The sequence below is a fragment of the Megalops cyprinoides genome, chromosome 19, assembly GCF_013368585.1.
Source record: "Megalops cyprinoides isolate fMegCyp1 chromosome 19, fMegCyp1.pri, whole genome shotgun sequence".
Taxonomy (NCBI): domain Eukaryota; kingdom Metazoa; phylum Chordata; class Actinopteri; order Elopiformes; family Megalopidae; genus Megalops; species Megalops cyprinoides.
Window position 1 is genome coordinate 25,693,454 of NC_050601.1, and position 25,479 is coordinate 25,718,932.

A 25,479-nucleotide genomic window follows, 5' to 3' on the forward strand; every position below is an offset into this window, starting at 1 on the left:
TGTCCATTCAACAATAGGCATCACACACATAATGTACACACTAAATTTAAAATTAAATTTTTTTTTTAGATAACTGTCTGTTACAAATATTCAAGGTATAACCTCATTTAAGTCTTTAAATCTATATATTTGTTATAAGAAGAGCACAAAATGTGAATATGCTGCAGACCTCCTTGTGTTTATTGGGTCCACAACAAAAATACCTTGTATAACAGGTTATTGTTTCCAAGGTTGCTGTCAAGTCTCTATTGTCTGCTTTCAAGTATTGCAGATCTCATTAAACTCAAGACAAAAAGGAGCACTAGCTCTACCTAGTGGTAGACATGCTGAAAAACGTAAAGAAAGACACCCCATTCTGTTCAAACTGACTTTTGGTTCAAATATTATGTGTTATATTTTGTACTGAGGAAAGAGGAGAAGTGAAATTATCATATTCCATAAGCAACACACTAAAATAAACACTATATGGAACCCGTATGGCACCTACATTGGTTTCAGTCTTTATACACAGCATTAAAAAACATAATATTAACAATTACTGCTTGCTGATACACATCCAGCGTGATTCACCAAGCATGCTTATACACATTATCGTCTCCTACATTGGGATACTTGCTAAGTCAGTGCAGGTGAAGTAACATTGCTGAAGAGCAGATGCAGCATTTGAACCTGCAGCCTCTGTGACAGCCAACTTCTCAACGCACTGCTCTTGACTGTTGCCCCAGGGCTGTAACCGTTCAACAGATGAAGCCTCTTCAGTTTTGACAGTAACATTGGCTTTACAGGTGTACTTTGGCCTGTGTCTTCCTTCTGAGGGCAGCCAGAATGCCATGGCAATCAACTGGAGTTTCAAGTTCAGAGCAGTGCACACACAGCACAACAATTCAACACAGCATAGCATAAGGTGTAATTATAGCCCCGATCCAGCATCGCCTCACCCTCATGGACACACACTTACAGTCCAACAGCAAACATTCAGGCAGAAACAAGTTTTGTACTGCGGAGCGGATTAAATCCGTTCTTTTCATCACATCATGACCAAAACAGAATCACAATTCTAACAGCAGCTCCTTTTATTGTTTTGGTCACTTAGAAAGGGAACATCTTGTAGTGCGAACACTTTTGTAACAGACTAGTGAGTGGGTGAGTTCTGGCACAATTCCTCATAAAAATGAGATCCTGGAAGTTTTTTTTTTCTTCCTGAAGTTGATTTTCAAGCAAGAATGGGAAATTAAGGCAGTCAAAGCAGTCTTAGTGACAGTGGGTAAACCCTCTTTGGACTGTGCTTTGAAGAATGCATGTTCCCTCCTCAGACTGTCAAATGGGACATTCTGTTGGGGCAGGGTGGGTGGGTAAAAAACTTGAAGAGGGTTGAGTTCATAGGAAAAGAAATGTATCCTTTTTCTTTCCCAAAGAGTCTGAACCAATTACACTTATTACTATTATTACTATTATGTTTAAATAGCAATTAACCACATACTTAACTACATTCATTCCAAATGTTGTAATACAATATGATTTGAACTTACCTCCCAAACAGCCATTAAATAAGAACCTTTACAGTACAATGAGTTCAATCATTTGGAACACACAATGGCACCTCAACTGGATACAGCTAGGCCTGTTATGCAAAACAACACACTCAACTTCTAAGTCCTTGGCCATGTAAATGATTACATGATTATTCTGTCAGAGAAAATCAGTGTATTTCAACATAAAAGGTGTATCAGTATACTGAAGGTGGCATTAAACTGTACAGCTGTTTGCTGTGTAGTCTAAAAGGGAGCAGCATAAATCCCTTGGCCTTTTGGTCATGAGTTTGAATCCCAGAGGGGTCGGTGCTGTGGTCTCCAGTAAGGCCATCTCTGCAGCTCCCCCTGCACTGCTGAGGTGGCAGGAACTTAGGTAATTTACCCATTTTATGGATATAGAGCCCCACCCCTTTACCAGTCCCAAAATACACGATACACATGACTAGTATGCTAACTGCGGTAGCCTGCAACAGCATTAGATGCTAGACAGCTATTAGTGGATACCCAAGCATCAATCAACGCCAAGTCAGATTACCGTGAAGTTACTTATATGCAAGCTAGCCAGAAAGCCAAGTTCCTAGTGAGCTTTACAGTAGGCTAGCTAAGGATATAGCAATTCTTCCAGGGGGTCTTACTGCCCCCTAGTGCATTTAGAGGTGTACTCTTCTTAGATGGAAGCATCCATGGAAGGTGGTAACATTGGTACTATGCATGAACCATGAAAGAACACTTGTAACACTGAATGCAAGTATTTGCAGCAACTGTATAGCAGGCTTCACCTCACATGCAGATGAGAGCATGTGGAAATACAGGTCAGGAGAACAGCACGTGTCCTCAGATGTGAACTCACTGTTCCCGTCTGTACAACAGAAAAAAAGCCACAACTTTAAACAATGACAATGAAATCAACAGATGTCTTTATTTCTTTCAACTTAATATTTTATTGTCATTGTAGTTGCTTTGATAACAAGTGAACGCTCGCGCACATCGCGCGGTCGTGTTTGAGTAGAGAAACCAATCTGGGTTTAAGCAAAGGGACACATGTACAACCAAGATATTAACATGATTTTGGTTTCGACTGGGTTAATTTCTCAACTTTTTTTGTCTGTTTGTCTTTTCCTTTAAAATCATATTTGTATTCCAAGCAAAATACTGGTCCACATCCGTGAGAAGTAACTGCTGCCACACACTCTCTCTGAAGGAAGCAAGAAAAAAAAATAAAAGCTGGAAGAGTAATCCGTTATAATCTTACATGTTGACCGAGTTTGGTGGGGGGTGGAGGTGGGGGTTGGGCGAATCTGGTCATGGTTGAAGGCCCAAACAAATGGTATAGCTGAGCTCTCAATATGAGAAAGCTGACATATGTGGACATGTTTCTCTCTTTTTTTATTCGCTTAAAAACGGATTTCTTTTTTCAGAGTGTGTCTTATTTTTAAGCTGGTCTTCGTCAGGCGAAAGGGGAGCACGTAGAAAGGGGGAGCTGTGTACTGTGGGCTTGCGGCAGCTGCCACCTCCCCCACCCCTCCCAACTCCATCTTGACAGGCTGATCCAGGATGTCCCACCGTAGACCTTTCAGTCCCTCTCAGCCACCAGCTTCAACACCTTGCCGATGGCTATGGTCTTGCCTGCGGGAAGCAAATCAGTGTGTTTATGTCCGGGGCCCGAGAACAGGGTGGTGAGGATCTGTGTGCTCCTTTCTTTATTTTAAAGAAAGGAGCAACTGGGGGTGAAACCCAAGCATAAACTATACAACAAGACTTGTCTGTCTGGTAAGGAAAGCGGCAAAACTAGCTTAAGATATCTGTTCAGTCTTCTTGCTTTGCGGTTTGTCCTTGTTTTACACCAACATTCCTTTTTTTAAAATTATCATCACAATTGTCATTAATCTCTGACACCTGGCAATCTCAATTTTGCTTCAGTAAGCAAGCAAGTGGTCGGGCTCTCTTCTTAAAATCTTCATCTAAATTTAAGTGCAAAACTGCTAAGCAGAAGGGTAGAACAGCCCACGCCTGTGACTCAGTTTCCTCATCTTATGCCCGAGTGTCATTAGATGTGGAGGGAGAGGGGACACCTACCTTCATCCCTTAGGGTGAAGCGTCCCATCTGGGGGAAGTCTTTGAAGGTCTCAAGGCAGATGGTTCCTGCAGTCCGTAGGCGGGCAATGCAGACCTGGTCCTGCTTGACGAAGCGAGGCCGCGTCTTGCTCTTCTCGCCTGTCTTTTTGTCTACCAGGCAGATTAAGGCCTAACGGGAGAACAGAAGAGCTCAGCGGGGCTGTTCTGGCAGATCGCTGCCAGAACCTTTCTGTGGAGTAGGGTGATTAAAGGTTATGCTGCTCTTGCTGATAACTATTGAGCACGGGATCAATACTATCAGAGGACCAAACACACTTTTACGATCATCTCAAGTGCTATACATATGTTCATAACTCCTCTAGGTATGCTGCATGTTTGGACATGTGCATCTCAGTGCTGTTTTTCAGCCTGGCTCCTTATGGCTGATGTGTTACCAGCCATCCTGTACTCGTTCCCTTATTCTTACAGCTCTTATATGCACTATATGTATCCTGCCATGACAGCCTCTGCCAACTAAATCATAATAATCACCGAGCTGGACACAAAGGAAACCAAGAGAGAAGAATCATTGAAAAATCAGATAAAGCAAAAAACCAGCAAAGACAGGTAAAGAAGAAGAGAAGAAATGAACAAGAGTGAATACTGATCAGTGGCCCCAGAACGGATCCATGGGGAACACCTTATTAATCATTTTACCATATCACCACTCCGGACCAGAGCATCCTGCATAAACCCTGGCAGACACAGTCCAGCAGGTCTGCTGGCTCTGACTGGATGACTAATGATCCCTGAGCAAGGGGGAGGGGTGTGTTTAATTGGTTGGGCAGTGAATTATTTTTTTTTTTAAGTTGTAATGCCCATGCTGTTCCCCCAGTTTTTCCTCCCTAATTTGGAATGCCCAATTGTATAACATTTGTTTCGCAGCTACAACCCCCACTGTTGATCGCGCAGGGACAAGACTACCACACTCTCCTCTGTGAGAGTGTGCTATCAGACACCACTCCCCAGACCAACCAGCAGGGGCTTACTATTTAGCTAAAAAACAAACCCCACGCCGACCTACCCTGTCATATATCCCCAGTGGATCTAGCCAATTTGTCCACCTGCTATGGGCTCTCGATCCTCATCAGCTAATGACATGGCTGGGATTGAACCCGGGCCATAGCATTTAACCCTGAGCCACTAAGAAACCTCATGAGTGTTTTTAAGCGCTTGGCTGGAAGGCCAGAAAGGAAAGCCTGGGATACTTACTGTGATTTGCACCTCTTCAATGCAGGTGTGGATGTGTAGAACTGCGTTGTAGCCCGGGCAGATGATTGATTTGTGCTCAATGATGACGATCTAAAAATATCAATGCATTTTTTAAAAAACTGAAGTGCACACTTTGATTGGTTCAAATAAGGGAGTCACTGATCAGATGTGTTAGCTTCACTCTTTTTGGGGATTTGTCAGTATTCCAACTCGGGTAACACTTACGACTTCCACTGTTTTTAAATAACATTTGAAGTGATTTTCAAGTACTTGTTACGACAGAAATGTTAAATTCACCTAAACTCTCTGATGAGTAACTCTAAGCTGCTAGGGAGACATACTTTTTGAGGCACTATACTATCAAATCACTTTGTGTAGTTATACACACTTGCAAATGCTCTTGGCAAATATCAGTCATCCCATCAGTATGAGCTTAATAGCAAGAGCAAGACTTGATAGTAAATGAAATAAAGTTAGTGAGCTGAGCAAGAAAGGTGGCTGCACTTGCTCGATGATTAAAAGAAGAATGAACGAACTTTTGTTTTAATGTGAGCAATGTTGACATTGTTGAGCACTTTCCCCTAACTTTCCAGGACAAACATGTTTTCCTGGAAAACATGTGGGAGGCTTGGTTGATGAACCCTAACTTTGCCATTGCTAAGGTAAGAGTTGGGCAGTGTTGGGGTGTCTCCAGTGGGCGCGTACCTGGGCGTCGAAGGTGCGCCCAGAGTGGCAGAGATTCTCGGCATTGCAGAGGATGAAGCCGGGCAGGATCTCCTCCTCCTCAATGCCCTTGAGCCGGAGCTTCAGGTTCTCCCCGGGCGCCGCGTCCTCCGTCTCCACGTCATCCGAGAGCAGGCTCAGCACCTCCACTGTGTGCTGTGGGAATGGGACAGGGACACACTGTCACCCCAGGGCTGGGAGTATGTGTGCGCATACACACACACTCAAAACACACTCACACAGTTTGCATGTCTATAGTGCTCTGAGGATAATGAGCACACTCTGGGACAGAAAGGCCTTACCCTGTTTGGCATCATGACAAGCTGCTGTGCTTTGCTGATAGACCCGGACTCCAGCTTCCCCAGGACCACAGTGCCCATGTCCTGCAGGATTTAAACAGAGGCTTCATAACTGAAACCATGCCAACATGTCATGACTGAAAGCATTGATGTTGTTTTAAAAAGATGTTGTTGTTCGGTCCTCTAGGACAGCGTTTCTCAACCCTCTCCTGGAGTCCCCCCTGCCCTGTATGTTTTAGATCTCTCCCTGCTCCAACACAGCTGATTCATATGATCAACTCGTTATGAACTCCTGAAGCTGCTTAATAACAAACTGATCATTTGAATCAGCTGTGTTCGAGCAGGGAGAGATCTAAAACATGCAGGGCAGGGGGTACTCCAGGAGAGGGTTGAGAAACACTGCTCGAGGACAGACCCATGCAATGCACCCTGCCCACTTCCTGCCTGTGCAGCTCCTCACCTTGTATTTGTCCACGATGGGTAATCTGACCGGGCCGTCGCTCGATCTGTTGAAGTTTGGCAAACTGTCGAGGTGAGGAATGAACGGCAACCCTCTGGAGTGGAAAAAAAGATCAACAACAAATAAAACTGAATGCATCCGCATCAACTGCCATTCATGTGGCTCTGCTGGTGATATTCTGATGCACTGCGTGCTGCTAAATTATTTCAGCCTCTGCAAATGATTCATGTTTGACTGCCAGTCATTCTTACGTAGTTTACATTTTTACACATTACTCAGATCCAGCCAGCAGTGGGCTAAGCGTGACGACAGATCAGCATAGCAAATAAATCATGGAAAAGGAAGTGGAAACCGACCTATAAGCCAGCCAGCCTGGTTACAACTTTAAATAAGAGAGGGGGTTTAACAAGCCAGTCTGGGTCTAACATTACTTTGGAAAAGGGTCAATGAATTAGGCTGGTTCCAGCTCCACAGTGGGAAAGGGGTATAATGAGCCAATGTGGTTCTAATTCTATAGTGGAAAAGGGGTATAATGAGCCAGCCTGGTTCCAGTTCTACAGTGGAAGAGTATAATGAGATGGCTGGGTTGAGCAAATGGGCAGCAGGTTTCACTTACGTATACCAAGAGCACAGCTCTGCAGGCTCCTTCAGGTTGGCTCCAGTCAGTCCAGAGCAGGGCATGAAATGAATGTCCTTTTTGGGGTTAAAGCCGACTTTCTTCAAAAATGGCACTAGTTTCTCCTTACACTCCTCGTACCTGTTTAAAGGAAAAGAGACAAACGTTCTTGGAAAACTGCCCTCGTTTATAAATGACAAAAATCTCTTTCCTAGGACCACCAGAAGTGGATTTAAACTTCTGATTTATCAAAACAATGTTGAAAAAGCAGAGAGAAATCACAGAGACCGAACCCAAACCTAGAATCCTAACCCAACTCCCCAGTTCTTGCTGGTGGTACAGGACACACGAGGCCACTGGCTCTAGATTTAGCATTAGGGACACGCTGTCTTGGTCTACGCTTTTGGCGGTATCCCACCTCTCGAGGCTCCAGTTGACCGTGGGGTCATCCATCTTGTTGACCAGCACAATCAGGTGCTTCACTCCCGCCGTTTTGGCCAGCATGGCATGTTCCCGCGTCTGGCCGCCCTTTTCGAAGCCCGTTTCAAACTCGCCTTTCCTGGCCGAGATCACCTAAGAGGGGCGGAGAATGGGAGAGTTAAAACAATGAGTCACATCTCTGGCAAATAAAAACACCCCTTTTTCTTTTCTCCGAAGTCATTTCTTAATTTTACGGAACCCTTTCCCTTTGCCATGCCTTTGTCAGGGAGCAGTTGTGTGCGTAACTCAGCAGAAGGGCTCAGCTTTCTGAACGCACCCCTCTTTGTGCAGCGACTATGCCATAGCTTTCAATGACAGCTGTCGATGGCTCCCGTGAGGGAAGCTGACAAAAAGCCGCCTTGAATGGACTCACCAGCACTGCCAAGTCAGCTTGCGACGCGCCGCCAATCATGTTGGGGACAAAGCTTTTGTGGCCGGGAGCGTCCAGGATGGTAAAGTGCTTTTTTTCGGTTTCAAAGTAAGCGCGGCCGACTTCCACAGTCTTCCCCTTGTCCCGCTCCTCCTGGTTTGTGTCCAAAGCCCAGGAGAGGTACCTGTGTTAGGGGGGAGGGGATGTACAGAAACACTGGAAAATTATTCCATAGTGCTGATTTACCTCAGAGTAACATACAGAAACCTTCACATTTCTATGCTGCTAGGAAAAATCTATCCAGGGAATGTTACAGGCAGATTATTTTCATATCATTTTCAAAGTACAAAAATCCACACCTATGAATGAATGCTTCTGAATATGTACAAAGGGGTTTATTATTACAGTCAGTGCAAATCAAAATGTTAGCCAACATTAGTTTGAATAGGATGCATTAATAACATGGTCTTCAAACACTGCAAAGTAGGTAGAGCCACCACATGTTTCCTGTGACCTCAATGATCTGGACCAATCACACTGCTTCTGCCAAGAGCAACACGTTTTGAGCATTTTGAGTGGTTTAGACAAGTCTGTGACACAGAAGCCTCTCCCACAATGGGGCTGATGATTCATGGGTGTGGTTTTGGGAGACAGGTGGGGCTCACCAGGTTTCTCTGTTCTTCTCCTTAGCCTCTCTCTCGTATTTCTCCAGCGTTCGCTTCTCCACCATCCCCGTCAAATACCTGCAAGCACATGTGAAAAGAGCTATGTCAAAAGCCAACATCATTATACTGCATCTGAATGAGAAGGATAGTGGGGTACACCAAGATGCATCACTGACACATCTTGCCTTTATATAGTATTTCTGCTGATGTGAGTGTGTTCCACTCCATCTCTGTACACATGAGTGTCTACACTTAGAGCCTGCATGACTGTTTACCCTTTGAGATGCATAAGTTTGAGAAGTCTATTCTGTCCACAGAAATCAAGTGTGTGAGTGAAGCAAGGTGCTCTGTAGATGATTCAGTAGCAAATTCATATTGCTGTCATAATGTGACAAAATTGCATAATTACATGGCTGGGCATATCTCATGACTGATACTGAGAAATTGTAAAGCTTAGCACGTTTAGTGTTAAACTGTCTGCTCAAATGTTTACACACTTGAGTTGTGCTGCACTTGACATTCGAGTTGCACTGCACTTGACATTCAGTGGTAAAGAGCATTAGGAATGTTGAACTCACGCTGCAGTGTTTTACTGTAAAAGGCAGTACTAAAAAGTCAGCACTGGGAGAGCGATACTCACATGATCTGTCCCCCGATTGTTGACTTGCCAGCATCTGAAAGGAGAGAAGAAATAGAAGGATGGAGTCAGTGAGGATAGAAAGGTCATGGCACTCACTCACTCCCTCGCTCAATCACTTAAACTCTCACACACACCCGCACACACCCTCACATCTATTCACTGTCGTATACACTCACACTCGTTCTCACACACACGCACACAACCAGTCACTCGCTCACAACACACACACACGCACGCACGCACAGATACAAATTTGCTCACATACACGCACACACACACACAGAGTTGCTCACACGCACACACTCACTCATTCGTGGGCTCCACATGCAGTAATGACCATCACTGCTGGAATGCATTGCACACATACTGAGGGCTTAATCTCCTAAGAGCAGTTTACACCCTTGGTTTGACTCACACCACTTCTGGGAAAGAGGGGGAGTTCTGGACTGACCCCGGAGGACGGGACTCACCCACGTGCCCTATGAACACCACGTTCACGTGCTCCTTCTTGGGGGCATCTGGCGGGGCGGGGGCAACTTTGGGCGTTGGCACCTCCTCCTCCTCTTCCATGATCTCCTGCTGTGAGTCTTCGGCGGGGCTCCCGTCGCCCCCGGGCCCGCCTCCGGGCTCCGCCTCATCGGGCTCCCCGCCCTTCTGTTCCCACGTCTCCTCTGTGGTCATCTCCGCCTCGCCGTTCTCCACTGGCGCTGTGGGACAGAGCACCTGTCTTACACCACACATAAACTCGCATGCAAACGACCAACCGCACACCCACAACCCAAACTGGAAAGGGCCACAACAGAGGCTCATTAGCACTGCAGCGTTTAAATCTTCTGAAATAGTAGCTGAATGCATAAATTTCAATATTTCAATAAAAAATATTGTCAAAATGTGAGAAAATGGGAGTCTTTGCATGCTGGCTGATGGCCTGGGTATTAACTCTGGAAGTACTGCTCAGTCTTGTGGGTCATCTGTTTCCCCAAATCTCTTGGCTGGCATCTGCATTTTGGCGGGACATAACCTAAGATGGCGTGCCCAGTGAAAGCTGCGCTTACATTTCTGTGAGGTTTTGCATTCCAACTTCAATTTAAACCACATCGCCTGGATGACACCATGTTAACTGGGTAAAATGGGTGTCGTTTTTTTGGGTGCTGAAACCAAAACTGAGAAAAAGGATTCAGTATCACTTGGGCAGAAAATGGAATCCCCTGCAGCTGAAGCGTTATACCGCCCGTGTTCCAGACGGAGATGGCACAGCTTCTCGGGAGCGCGCGCGCTCTTGGGGCACGCGAGACCGCCTCGTCCAGGCTGTGCCCCACAGCAGTTTCAACAGGAAGAGGTGAGAGGAAACAAACTCTGGAACAGGGGGGAGACTCAACAAACTCCAGCAGAGGGAGGGCTTTGGTAATCCATTCAGTTTGTGGTGTGAACTGTGGGCTAGGTCAGATTACGGAAATGGCTTTTGCTGCTCCTCTTTGTGCACATAAGTTGTTAAACAGATCGTCTGCTTCACTGGCGCCCAACCGAAAACCACTGTTGTGGTCATCATTGAGAGACACCTCTGGTTAACCACGTGGGCAGCACATTCTGTGTTTAAACCTCGGCGCTTTCACTGGCCTTAACAGATTTACCAGACACCTCCACACAGCGCAGCTCCCCTTAAACACCTTCATCTGACTTATCAACAAACACAGGAAATCATTAAGAGAAACAGGACAGGGGTTAATCAGACTTTCCACTGAAACTTATGATACAAATATACAAACAAATGGGCAACAGCCAATGTGCCTCCTCTAACTGAAAAGTTCAACTGGGACACTACAGAACATTAGTGGCAATCCTGTCATTTTATATAGATCTGAGGCAACTGACATCAAGGTATTTCTTACAGCACAATTGTTTAAATGTCAGGCAGACGGAGCGTCACTGGTGCTACGCATAGGTGGTGTTTGAAGTGAGCTACCACTCCCCCAACTCAACAAAGCAAAGCCTTCTATGAACCCTGAGAGGAGTGCTTAATTAGTAATTAATTAGTTTGTTCATTCATCCGTCCAGCACCTAAACACACAAGCAAAAAATATCACTGATCACCATGGTATGCCTCACCAGGATAAATGCCTAATAGAGGGTAAAATACTTTTGGCCGGACATACAACTAGAAACAACCTCTCAGGAGTGGAGTGCATTAACCATATCTCAATAATCACTTAAAGTGCGAATCCGAAATTGAGTCTGCGCATATCTTTCTGGTGGGAGAAAGAGGGTGTGTTGGTGTACTGGGATGACACTGACGTGACCGTGTTCAGTTCAGTTCAGTGTTCAACTGTCCTTTAAGATTGCCAAAGAACGTTCTCAAAAGTAACGTCGGCAGACAGAGAGGTCACAGGAAAGATGAGAAGTCACATCAGAGTACGTACCAATGGGTTCTGATACCTCCATGCTGACGACCGTGTCAGTGCCTGTGGGGAGACAGAGAGGGTTAGTGCCACTCTTAGCACTCTCGCATTCAAGAACAAGTAGATCCACAGCTCTCTGGTTTTGTGATGTCACGATGCCGCCACTCTGTAATTTGTGGTCAAAACCTGTGGCGTGGCGGGTGTATTTACAGCATTGTGTTTGACTGGCTAACATGTGGAAATGACCATTTGTTTAAAATGCCTATGAAAAAATAAAAAAATGAAGTGCTGACTGGTAAGACAATGAGTTGCTTTCCTGATCTGACCGGAGTTTGGATGGCAGTGTGTAGAAGGTACTAAAAAAAGATATGATTAAACCATAGCTAGCCAACTTTACCCTCTTTAGCACTATCGGACATAACTAAAATCAACAAACAACCAGAATAACTGTGACCAAAGTATTTTTTTTTCCTAGTATCTTTGTGAAAACTCACTCAGTGAGAGCAACTCTCAAATGAACATCAGTAGTGAACATCAGAACATCTGGGTGCAAAACTGTGCACTGAGGTTAAATAACCCTGTTTACAGTGTATACAAGGTGCTGCAAGGATGCTACTTGTGGCAGTATGTGAGGACAAACACACTCATACATGAGTGGGAAGGGAGATTTTTTAATGGTTACCTTAACTGTACATTAAACTGAGTTGCATCATATCCATTTTGCTTACTGGATGGTGCTGACATGGAACTGAGCAGTGCATCGTGGGATGGCCAACCAGTGACTAAAAGCTCCATATAGCAGCCTTGGGAGATTGGTCTGAATTAATCATTTCTTTGCATTTAGTGGCCATGAATTAACCCCCATCCCAATCAGCCTAAAAGCAAGCCTTACTGGATGCATGGATTTACGGGGTACTTAAACAGTGCTTATTATAATATTATAATGCTAAAGTAGGCTTTACAGAAAGGGAAATGGGAGGTATTTCCTGGAACACCCCATTGGGTGATATTCAAAAGCTCTGCTTCTCTTAGTGGAGGATATGCAACAATGAGGTACACCCTTTCTAACTGCCTGCCTCCCCCTAGCCCACAAACCCATGATGACTTACCATCTACAGGCTACCCCTCTCTAATACACCCTCTAGTGGCCACAGAAGACACCTCCTAAAGCTTCCTGCAGCAGAGGCGGATGTGAAGACATGTGCTCGTTGGCCACCCTGACACAAGCAGCCTGGCCTCTCAGCCAGCTACCCTGCACTTCAAGCTCCTGCCATTCAACTGAATTTATCTCCCCTGCAAAACAAAGCTGATGTTTTCAGCAGGGAACACCACCACATCCTTTCCTGCTGTGTCCCACAGAGCCAAGGAAAAAAAGCAAGGCCGTCTCCAGCCAGAATCTGCGCACGGAAATCGAGAGTGAAAATGGCCTCTAATGACAACGCTGCAGAGAGACTTGCTGTTATGATCCTGTTAAGGACACACTGGGATATTCTGGACGGTGCCAATTTAAAAAAAGTTCCAAAATTATCTTCAGCGTAATTGCAGGAGGGAAAAAAGGCATTCATGTCTGCAGTTTTTGAGCAACCTAAATATTCAGAACACTAAATAAGGACAAGGAAGCTGCTACCACTTCAAAATTTGATTCAAGGATGCAAGATAACACGGTGCTTAATGACTGAGCACTCAGCCCTGGGTGCGACTTCACTACAATGTTAGCTCTCCTCTAGTCTCTCTGGGGAACACTAAAGCACTCAGGAAGAGGAGGACAAGGCGCTGCACAAGGTTACCGGCTTCTGGCGCAAGGTGGCATTCACACACAAGGTCTGTGTTCTCACTCACACTCTCTCTCCCTCTCACACACACACACACACACACACACACACACACACACACACACACGTCTACAGCAAAGGCGATTACTCATGTGTTGAAATGCTTCAGGATGTGTGAACGTCCATCAAAGGAAACAAAATGGAGGAAGATGATTTTTAGAAGCTGGGCTCCTCCCCTTGGGCTCCAGGTGCCCCCTTCTCCATCAACCAGCAACAACGATTCCAGTCACATGTTCAAGTCATCGCAGTATAAACAGAGGAGCATTAATGCTCCTTTTTAATTGTTTTCTTAAATGGCGAATTGCCTGTTTATACTTTGATGGTCAAGATTAGCTTAACTGCACTACGAATATAAAGTACTCATAAACAACTGGAAAAACACCTGAAAAATCCTTCAAACAAAGGACAATCAAATGTCAGCCTCAACACAGGTCTCCTGTAGGGAAACATTTAAACATAAGGAAAGTAAGCCACACATCACACCCAAATCCAGAACTACCCATCAGAATCCAAAGACAGCAGTGAGCAGATCCTGCTTGCCTTCCTGTTCAAAGGTACAATCCTGATCCTATTTCAACACCAGGAAGCAGCACTGCTTTTTTTGACATGCCTTCAACTTTCTCATTACAACTGAACCTCACTGACTGGTTACTGCCAGCTCTTTAGTGGACCATTGCAATGTAAATGTACAAACAACTTCTTAACTATAGTTACAGTCACTTAAAGGATACATTAACCTTGCCAGCTGTACCATCACGAAATAAATCTACCACAACTACTGCTCGTGCAAAATAATTCTTGCTAGATATAGCTTTTTAGCATGAACTAAAATGAGTACGTTTTTTTAAATGGAAAAATAATAATAATGGAACAGAATATCTTCTGAAAACCCACAGTGAAAGTCACAATACATTACATTATATTACATGAACAGAGTAAATTCTTAAACACACATTTTTATAGTCTGCAGTTTTCTCAGCAGCAGGAACAGAACAAGTTTAAAATATTTTTCCACATTCTGTATAATCAGACACTCTGTAAATCTGACACATGTAAACTGACTCTTGATGCAGTGGTTAACTAGCTGTGATCCAGGATGTTCAGTCTGTGTCCATCACTACAGTTGAGTTCTGCTGAAAAACATACTAATGCTAGAACTATATTTGGTTGAATTAATCCATCACACCTGTCTATGTTAATACAGCTAGCTACCATTTTACAACTGTTGTCATATGTGCTCATTTTTACCGTAAACTTTGTAGCGCTAACTAAACTACTTGACTCAACCTGTAAGACCAAAAATCTGAGACATGACTTTGCCAAAGATATTTGACAAGAAACATTACATAAACAGCTTACTATGGTGAATAAACCCACAAGCTACACCAGCTGCACAGCCCCTGTCCTGCTGGCTTAACACGGTATTGAAACGGATTCCTGACAGGACTGTTCAATCCAGTTTTGGCTTGAATCTCTGACAGGCCATGGAAGGATCCCTGACCAGATTGCCCCAACACTGTCCTGCCATCTGCTGGGACCAGCATACGGCATATAAAGAATCAGAATCGCTTTATTCACCAAATGTACAGTGTACACAGGAATTTGACTTGGTAATACAGCGCAGTGAAACAAAAAGATATCAGAAAGAGACAGAAGACATGAGACATAGAAGAGCACATAATAAAATAAAATAGCTGTAAATAAGAATATATATAAAAATTAAATACAAGAATATTTGCAACCAAGAGCCCCTGCTCTAAGTACTGATGTATAACCAAGCAGCAGTCATCTACTTCCAATGGTGTTGTTTTACTGATCCCAGACCAAGCCTGTCTGTTACTGGCTAGTGCTCTCCTTCAGCGAGATTAATATCCATGACTGTTGTCATGGATCAATCTTAAAAAAAAAAAAAAAAACAACTGTTTCAAAGTTTGAGGCAGGAAAATAAAAGGGCCCAGGTAATTAAGGGACTTTCTTCTTGAAACAGCAGAGCATAAATCCAGTAGGACCTCTGCCAGCATTTCCTAAAACGTGTTACACAATCTGTAATATACCCACAATGGGATGCCAAAACACAGGGTCGTGTACAATCTGACACGAATCGGCACGTATTTCCATAATGCTTACAGCGTGCAATGATCTGGTTCCTATTATTTCCTGATAATTGTGATTTTTGCATGGATACGTAGACACCCTTTAACAAGCAGGCAGTCTAAGAAAAAAAAAACGCAAAAATAAATGTGTACTCTACGTGATGCAGTACCTGAGAAATGGCCGATACTCAGAGTACATGTCTGACAACGTTTAACACCTGTGTCCTCCTGACTAAGAAGCAGCACAATCAAAGGAAACACGATGAAGCATGATGCAAGGTTAGCCTTTAGCTATGTTTTTACAATGAACATGGACAGAGATTCTCAAAATGTGTGGCTCTGGGGCGGCATTACCCGCCTTACGATCCAGCTACCGTTAAGGCATTAATGATCCCTCATGGTAGCTTGCTTGCTGCCTACCCAGCACATGGCTAACCTTACACATATGGCACTGATGACCGGCTATCCCGGTAACTAACCATACTCGTGAGCTGGACAGCTAGCTACACAGGTGTCACATATGGAGCTAACTAGATCTAACAATCTTACTAGCTTGCTGGCAGCAGGAATAAACTACTGTTAATTATCTTGGCATAATACAGATGTTAACCTTGTCAACTAATTAGTTATAATCTAGGCTCGTCTGCCAACTACCTATCTTACCAGTTAGATATGTAACATGCCTGTTTAGCTTTAGCAACGAAGCTAACTAGCTATCCATGTAACGTTAGCTAGTTAGAAACGAACCAGATTTGAGGTTTGATGGCAATGTTACATAGCTAGCTACCGTTACTCCATGATAGCTAGCTCCCTACCCGCATGCTGATTACTCTCTAGCTAGTCAGCGCCGGAGCGTTAGCCACATCCAGGATTTCAGACTCGGTTATCGGTACCGATCTTAGCATTTGCAGTTGCTGAGTATCTGAAAGCGTGTGCCGACTGCCGTGGCATGTAGCTAGCCGGCTAACTAGCTAAATCTAAAACGACGGCCGCGAGCTTACCGTCAGAGTCGGGATTTTCCGAAGGCCCTCTCTGAAGGAAGGCCGGAACAAATTCGGCGGCGTTAACGTTGGGGACGAACGGCTTGGCGTTCACATTGAGGGCAGTAAAGGCGGTCTGAAGTTGCACGTCGGCCGGGGCCTCGCCATCGTCCTCCTGTTCCCACGAATCAGGGGCAGTGTCTCTGGGGTCCATCGCTGATCTTTATATTTACTATACTGTGGTGAAGACTACGCAGTTAGCTTAGCTGTGTAACCACCCACTAACGCGTTGTTTTTGTCACCTCTTTAAAATATTTTTTAAAACTTCCCTCTTTATAACGTGTAAATGTTGCCTTTTTTTCTTGTAATAAAATAGCGCCGGTTTCTCACGGCGACACCAGAGAAAGAGAGAGAGATCCGACTCAGCACTCAGCGCGAGCCCTCGTGTGTGCCGATGACTCTCCCCAACCGACGGTGGCGACGTCAAAATTGCATTCTGGGACATGTTGTCTTTTGGAATGTGTATGCCCTTTAGACGTACGTAAATTTATATTAATAAACTACATTTCCATGCGATGGCCCGGCAGAACTGACGTCACCACAGTGGACGGAATGAGATTATTTTTTTAGTCAACGGATTCTCAGCGCATTCGATTGTCATTGGCCTTTATAATTCACGTTTCATATTTGAACCAATGAAAGTCAGCACTCTCAGTAAACGTTTAACTTAAAATTCTCCCACTTAATAAGAAGGGTCCCTGGGAATTGGGGTCTTATGCTTTCAAAAGCCGGGAGGTAGAATGAGGGCGTGTCATCTACTTGATGTCATGAATTGATGCCTTTCTATTTTTTTGGTTTCATTTCATGTGTATAAATGTGTATTTGTTTGCAGGGTCCTGTGTGTTCATGTATACGAACCTTGCAATAGATAAGCTTTTGTTGTAAAGTCTATCTCAGACAGTAGAAAGCATGAGTACGTGTGTGAAAGCTGGTGTGCCATTGGGTAATTGATAAATTACTTAATTGCTTAGCCATGCCCACCAGCTAAGAAAAGTTGGATTGTGAGAAGGAGAAAGGAGAAAGAAAGGATGCAGCTGTGGAGAGTTATTTTTACTCCTTGACTGCATACATGGTAGTCCTCATTTTTAAACTTTTACTGTTGCCTATTCCTGTTTCAACCTGTTTGTTTATAACAAATTTTGCATTTCCCCCCATCTCTTTTCCTACTTTTTTCTACTTTTTATGGAAGAAATGTAAGCCAGTATCTTCACAGTGGCACATGTTTTGGCTTGAGATCCTAGAAACCTGGATGGATCTGGGCTTGCCTTATACTGTGGGTGATTATATGCTAAGGATTATGCTGTACCTGCTTATTTGTAGTTTGCAGACTGCATTGTACCTGCATAGTAAGCCAAGCCACCCCAGCTAAGGGTGACCACCAGGTAAATGACACAATGATAACTCAGATGTTAGCTACTTTGGTGGAATCTTTTTAAATATTACCTTTCTTAAAACTTTTACCCTTCTTGGTGAGAATTTTGACAAATGAGAGGGTAGAATGCATAGACAATTACTGTCATTGCATTGCATTGTGGGTGTAGTAGTTCCATAAGTGAGTTAGGGTAGCATGTGTTTAGTTTGCACACTAAGTAAACTATACTTTGATTGGGAAAATTTAAATTTAGTGATGACACAGGATGAAAGTGGACATGCTTGAGGATACATCTTTAGCACATCTTTGCTTCTCAACCAGCTCATACATCTTCTATGGGTGATCCACACCACTGCATCCAGCATGGCAGAAGCACCATCCTATTCCTGCACCATCACATCACTATCAGCAATCTCTCACCCAGAGAGAATGTCTCATGTACAAAGTTACATTTAAATTAGAAACTAAAGTTAAATTAAACTAGAAAAGGCCCGTTGTATGATGAGGTGGGCCATCTTATACCTTACTTTACCATAATATAATATTACTACCTTATACCTAAGACATCACATTTGAATTGTGTAAATTTTAAGGAAATTGAAATAAGTGATATTCTCAAGAGGCTTCCTAGGACCAGTTGGTTGATATTCAAGGCCCTGGTCTACTTCAGGACAGCCAGTGACCTGCACTGGCAGAGAGTCACATCAGTACACATCAGTATGTGGTGCTTATACCTAAATCAGTTTTTTGTGGTGTCATGGGACTTAGCTGCTGAGGTTCTAGCAAATGTGGCACAGTATGCAGAGTAACGCAATAACGTGAAAGAAAACTACAGACATCAGCACTATCCATTTCCAGAGAATGCACATCCACAACATTCAGTGAGCCAATTAAAGTTCTGATACCTTTTTTCTGTGATAAAATAATTATATTTCGTTAAGACATTGCTGTTATTCACACTGATGTTACATTAGTAGGGTGTTCACTGCAATTAGAATTTTCATTCGTGGAATACGTCTCTCACTGATGGAGGCTTTGTGGAATGTTGCTCGCATGTAGTGCAATTAGCTGCCAACAGAGGGCAGTAAAGGGTAAAGAAAGAATGTGCTGGGCATATGAATCGGCTACAGCATTTGACCTTAGCAACCCTTTGAGAAAAAAAAAATAATTCTGATACCCAAATCCATGAGGTTGTGTTGCCCATTTCAAAGTTGGTACTGTGTTTTGTTAAAAAAATGCTCTAATGTCCTGACTGTTCGATATTAGAGCAATAAATCCACCTCTATTGTGTCACAGTTCAAAAAGGTACTCGGTACTAAATTCTGCCATGATGGTGGTATAGTAAGGAAAGTTCACTTCCTTATTATTTTATTCCGTATTTCCTCATTCATCACTGTGATGGACTGGAGTTCTAGTCAGTTACCTTTAAACCTTTAAATAGCCACACAGAATAGGCTAAAAGCGAATGATAATAAATAGGCTAATAGCAGGTCGCGTTTCACACAACAGTATTGTCAATTCTAACATTTTACTGAAGATGTTACTCTCAGCAATCACGAGATAATACATTTGGTGGCGATATCATCCCTGTTTCACTTGTCCGTAAATAAATTCAGATAACATGGTTACGAACAACTACATCGGCATCATCATCATCAGCAGAAGCAGCAGCAGCACCATCCAGATGAGCTACACGGGATAAGTGCGCTGCAGTTATATTTAGTTTGAGTTTATTTGCGCTTGAAAACAGGAAGGTTAAAATAACACAAGAAAATAAATATAGGCTATGTGAAGATGGGGTAATAGACATAATCTGGTTTGAAGGGAAAACAATGTATGCAATCAGAATGGACTACAGACATACAAATACAGATTGCATAATGCAGTATTGGATATAAATGTCACAAATGTCAAAAAGTTAAACAGGAAAAAAATATATACACAGTTGCTAGTATTTGCTAGAGTAAAGCAAAGAGGAATTTACTCTGGAGTTTCAAATGACTCATGATTTTGCGATCAGCGTTAAACAGCTCTGAAATCAAGCAAGCAATTATTTGCGTGCAATGAAAGTTACGATATTGCTTGTTCTGAGCCGAGCTAGTCTGCGTCAGTCAAGCAAAGAACCCCTTGTCGTGATCAGTGCAGTGTCATATGAAACTCTCAGTGAAAACCTGAGCTGTGACTTGTCTAACAGGTGAAACCGCTGCTCCATTGGTATTGGCTGTTGGGCGACATATGACAAGCGGCTTATCCGGTGTATGTGACCTCTAATTTACACAGGAAAATACTGGCTAGCTTTTTCTGTAACACCGAATTTTCCCTAAGTGCTGTGACAGTTTGCCTCCTGGAAAGATGGTTCATACCCCTGTAGCGGCACAGTGCACGTGATCACCTGCGGTGTCGATTTCTGCGAAGAGCTGACCCTAGATCAGTTAGGGTCGGATTATGTCTGGGTCGGCTGATGGGGCGGGAGGGGAGCGGCTTTCCCTCCGGCCCACCCCAAACAGTTCGTGTGACCACTGATCTCTCGTATTACCTGCATAGACAGTGCTGTCTGCCTGTGTGAGATAGCCTACGCTTGTTGCGTACACAGATCTCTTCTACGCGGTTGCATTGCCAGGATTAGATTTTCTCAGTAGTTCTGGAAATGTTATAGACACAGATGAGTGACAAATTAGTAGGATAAGGTGACAGAGGCTTTTGTGGGCTACACTATCATTTTACGGTTGTGGTCTGGGAAAGAACGCATAATTACTGTCTCACGCACAATACAGTTTCAGGACCTGGTTGCGTGTGTCGTAAGCGACCAGCGCAGCGACATGCAGATTAGCAGTTGACGTGCAGGATTTGTAAAACACCGGTTAAAGCCAGGGTATAGCAGTGTCGGGATGTTCCGGGAGATTGTCAGAATGATCACTTCGCAGTCCGCTTTTGATTTGACGTCTAGAAATCAGCAATGACTTCATCCATTTAGATCTCAACCAAGGCTGACTCTGGCGGAGAACACAAGAGAACCGTAACGTTATTTTAGGCTAATTGAGAATAACGCGCGGGCTATGTGGATTTTGCGTCAAATTTTCGAGAGACAATCTTCGGGATATTGCGCATTTAAGAACTTGGCCTCCTGTACTAGCTATTTCATGGAAAGATGTTAATATTCCAACAAACCTTTACATTAATATATAATTACCTATCTTCCCATTAGTTCCACGTTAACAACCATTAGACAAAATAATGAGAAGGGCTTTTTTAAAACATGCGAGAAGGTATCCCTGGATAACTAATGTGACCTTGTATGGATGCTTGTTCGCTGGCGGGGACTTCACGCACCAATGTCTTGCCCAGAAAGAAGAAATTGACTGGAATCAAACGCGAAACGTGGCTCTGGTAGCATTCAGCTTCCATGGCAACTTTAACTACTTCTGGCTACGGGGCTTGGAGCGGCGTTTTCCCGGAAGATCCGCCGGGATGGTACTTCGCAAACTGTTTCTGGATCAAACGATTGCATCCCCGCTGGCTACGAGTGTCTTCTACACAGGTAATGTCGGTGTACGTTAAATGACAAATTCATTATAGCCTAAAGCGTAATTAATTGCTAGTTAAATTTCTCCGCGGACTGCAGGCTATTGCAATCGTATTGCTTCTGGATCCACCTTTGGCCTCTAGTGGAAATGGCAAGCTTATTGATCGCGAGGCTCCTGCGTGTGTTTTAATCATGCCCGCTGGCAGTTTTCTTAATTGCCTGCATTTTCACCTGTGTACATTATTTGCAACAGAGCTTTGGTGGCAAAACAGGACATTATATCCCAATGGAACAGTGTCATTTAACTGCTGTAGCCTATGCCTCGCAAACATTTTTAAGACCTAAGACATTTTTTAACCTTTTAAATTAGGATATCTCCCTCTTTTCAGGGGTCAGTTTCTTAGAGGGCAAGGAGGACATACTGGAAGACTGGAGGGCGAAATTCCTCAATACATACAAGGTAAGGCTCCGTAGGCCACGGAAGAGGAAAGTCACCTTCTGCGGCTCACCCCTGATTAACCTACTTTATGGCGCTGCTTTTGGACGGCTGGCAGAATGCCAGGGTAATTCATTATTCCGGTGTTGGGCGATTACACGCGGTGGACAATAAAACCCTCCCGTTGCTCTTCTACAGTTGGCACACCCCGTCCACTTTAAAATGATATTAGAAATCTACATCTGTCGTCAAATCTGTAGAAGAGACGGGATTGCATCCATTTTACCCCTGCTCCAAGAGCTTCAGACTGTCGCTAAAATATATTCGGCTGTTTTATGGTTTTTTATGTAACATCAGACGCTTATTTTCAAAATGTGTCTCTTTATTTCAGACTGGACTCATGTACTGGCCGTTTATGCAGGTAAAAGATTTTTTTTTTGACAACGCCAGGCCACATTTCATCCAAGCTCTGCCCCATATTTGTTCATTAAAATACACCCCCACTGCAAAAGTAGCTCTTTTAGCCGTTGGCCATTGAGGAAATTCTTATCAAACAGCTTGCAATGACCACGCTAGTAATCAGTGATTTGTAAACTGGTCAAATTTTCATGTGTGATTCGTGTCATGTGGTGCAATTTGCTCATGACAATGGTTATATTACCCACTGTAGACAATACATGTAATAGCAGTAATATTACTTAAATAAAATAGCAGTAACTTACTTTAGGTAACGAGTTAAGTCCATGTTTTAAGGAACCGCGCAATCAAAACGTTCTGTAAATTGTAACGCTGGTAGCGATGCTGACGAAGCTACTGGAAAAAGCGCTGTATATTTATTTTAGCTGGAAGCCTAAATTCTTTCTTGGGAGACCAACATCAGCACACGCAGTAAATGTTTAGGTTATGCACATGAGGGCAAAGAACTTAAAAACACAGATTGTTGTCCTAAACCTCCGTGCAACATTATTTAGGCTACAAAAATGAAAAAATATCAGCAGTAGCCTGTCCATTTCCAAGCATTCGAGTCAGTTTAGCATGACAGTCGATATAGGCTACGTAAATTGATAAAGCCAAGTAAAGTTATTGAAATTAGCCTTTACAATTGCATTACATGTGCTAAAATGTGATAATGGTGTTCTTGTCAGTGTTTAATGTAGGCCTATAGCATCACGTATCCGTATATAAGAACGTGAATGTAAACTGAAATTCCGTTCTGTCAGATAACACTATGTACATGGCAATATTGACCCTTTGCTGTAAACACTTCCGCACTGTCTGTTTTGTATACACCGCAATCATATTAACCATAATCGAACGTTAACTCTCCTTCTCTCTCCTTTTCCTCTTTTTCCCATCAGTTCCTTAACTTCGTGCTGGTGCCGCAATACCTGCGGACGGCGGTTATGGGCTGCAGCGCCTTCCTGTGGGCCACGTTCCTGTGTTTCTCGCGCCAGAGTGGGGACGGCACGGTCACTGTCGCCCTGGCCTGGATCCGGTCGCCCAGAGCCAAGCTCCCAGCTCCTGAAGCCCGCGAGGAGAAGTGACACGGGGCCGGGGCCAGCGAAAAACGTGCGGGTCGTGCCTTTATTCTTCGAAAGATACCTACAGAGCAGAAGTCTTACATATATTACAGAAGGTGCACCCAGGGGACCAGGTCCTCACGCTTTCCCCCGAAGTTCTGACTAAAAAATTGAACCACTTGTCACGTTTTCCCTATACGTCACACAGGTTGGTTGCTAGATTAACGCTGGTTGCTGCCTGTTTGTTCACAAAATTGGCGAAGGATGAAAAGGTTGCAACTGATTAAATTCCTCTGTCAAAATTAAAGATGGGGCACATTGCTCTTAGATTGAATTCAGGCCTTTCTTAAAATTCGCCTGTCACTAGTCATTCTCCCTCTTAATTATATGACAATATTGTGATAAATAACGCCAGCCATAACCTTAACATAACCAGAATAATGGTCTTCCTAATCTTAGTTATTGGTGTACTTGTGAAAATCAAATAAAACTCTTAGTTGTTTCCTTCATGGAGAGTGCAGAGATGAGCCAAAGCAACATGGAACCAGACGCGTAGTTCAGGGACTTTAAAAACCCCACATGCTCTAATTACTTGAAATGTTTATTCGAACACAATAGGTTGCCATCAACCCAGACACCTTACACATGAACAGAGAGGTATGTCATCGAGTAGCATACCTTAAAATAGGACAGTGTGTTCAGAGAACTTATGTTAAAACAACTCAGAAAATGTACGTGTGCCGTTTTAGCAGACGGCAATTTAGATTATTATGGTGTAACTCTATTAGTTGATGTAGATAATGCGGAACTTGGTGTGCTCGTTGATACCATTACAGACAGCAATGCGAAGATAAGAGTGACATTAAGAGCGCGATTAGCTACCCGTATGGGGTATCCGATTTAGTTATTTCGTGTGCTAATCGTGTCTTTTATTGCGATTGGATTTCCTGCTAGGGACCGCAGCGCTTACACAGCGATTTTTTTTACTGTTGCGATGCTATGTGGAGATGCCAGGGATGGAAAAGGTGCGCTTTACTACAGAATATTTAAAAATACAAAAACATATACTGGACAAAGTCTTTATTACTTTGTTCACACAATTTACTAACCGCCCAGGTCCCTTCTGTCTTCCAGAGAGAAAGGTTTAAAGTCTGAAACACGAACCATGTGATCGCATTATTCTATCTCAGTTCACTTCCAACTTGAACGTTAAATTGTTTCTTAAATATTATCAATATAAATATTTATATGGGAGAATAAAACCGGTCGAATATACTGAAATACAATAATAAACATAGATACACTTTGATACCATCTCATGTGGAGTTTTCATGCATAATGATTACTGACTCGTCTTTCCGAAAAGATGAATATCTTGAAGACGGTATTAATATGCTTTTCATAATTATGGATTTTTTCCTACTGCATTGACTAATTGCAGTTCATTCGACGAACAATTTATTTGATTGATTTGATCATTTTATTTTTTCGTTGAATCTTTAATATTTCGTTGTCTAATTTGATTATGTGATCATCAATTTATTTGACATTTTCATTAAACGAATGTGGGTTATATGATCCAAATGTCAGGTTTACCACCAGCTTGTACTGAATGAAATCAGTTCTTTTTAGATGTTTTATTATCCGTTGTTAAAACTGGCCATAACTGATAGACAGCAGGTCATTTGCACTGTGCTCCTTGTTTAATATTCCTGTCTGTCTGCTTCCATGTGCTCACTTTAGCTCACAGCTTGAAGCCCAGCTATGCATTAAATGAGCCATAAGGCACAGAGTTTTCATTAGAGCCTAGTACTGTAAAAGGAAGGTTCTAGTCTGTGCGCTTGCAGTCCAAACTAGGACCAAGAAATGAAGGATTAGACAGAAGCCTCACACTACCCACAGCCCCCTGCAATTTGTGTATCCAAGCAACCAAGAGCCAAATACTGAGTGAAAAAGAATGGAAGCAGACCAAATATACACAGCGAAACTGACTTAAAGTCTTTCTGACAAATATTTAAGAGAAATTGTCACTTGATACACTGTCCAGTCCTTCATTTCTGAGTCCAAACTAGGAAGTCACAAGGACCATGTTTGTTGTTCTAGTCAGGAGCCAAAAATATAAGAAAATCCTTTAAAATCATCTTCTATGTTTGAG

At 43.2% G+C, this 25,479-nt stretch overlaps 2 protein-coding genes across 2 annotated transcripts; one reads left to right on the top strand and one right to left on the bottom strand.

The window, feature by feature from the left end:
- Nucleotides 1-2,489: 2,489 nt before the first annotated feature.
- LOC118794889 (eukaryotic peptide chain release factor GTP-binding subunit ERF3A-like) lies at nt 2,490-16,878 on the bottom strand. Its single transcript, XM_036553179.1, has 14 exons — nt 16,435-16,878; nt 11,530-11,571; nt 9,583-9,819; nt 9,113-9,146; nt 8,473-8,550; nt 7,811-7,991; nt 7,376-7,530; nt 6,958-7,098; nt 6,342-6,435; nt 5,885-5,965; nt 5,565-5,738; nt 4,860-4,949; nt 3,609-3,777; nt 2,490-3,158 (listed from the first exon to the last, which is right to left on the bottom strand). Exons 1-14 carry the CDS (start codon nt 16,625-16,627, stop codon nt 3,106-3,108), a joined length of 1,722 nt encoding a protein of 573 aa, XP_036409072.1. The 5' UTR covers nt 16,628-16,878; the 3' UTR covers nt 2,490-3,105.
- Nucleotides 16,879-20,415: 3,537 nt separating this feature from the next.
- Nucleotides 20,416-24,612, top strand: LOC118794860 (mpv17-like protein). The gene is made up of 4 exons (XM_036553145.1): nt 20,416-21,383; nt 21,758-21,828; nt 22,196-22,225; nt 23,163-24,612. The coding sequence occupies exons 1-4, from the start codon at nt 21,080-21,082 to the stop codon at nt 23,346-23,348; spliced, it is 591 nt and encodes a 196-aa protein (XP_036409038.1). The 5' UTR covers nt 20,416-21,079; the 3' UTR covers nt 23,349-24,612.
- The last annotated feature ends 867 nt before the right edge of the window (nt 24,613-25,479 follow it).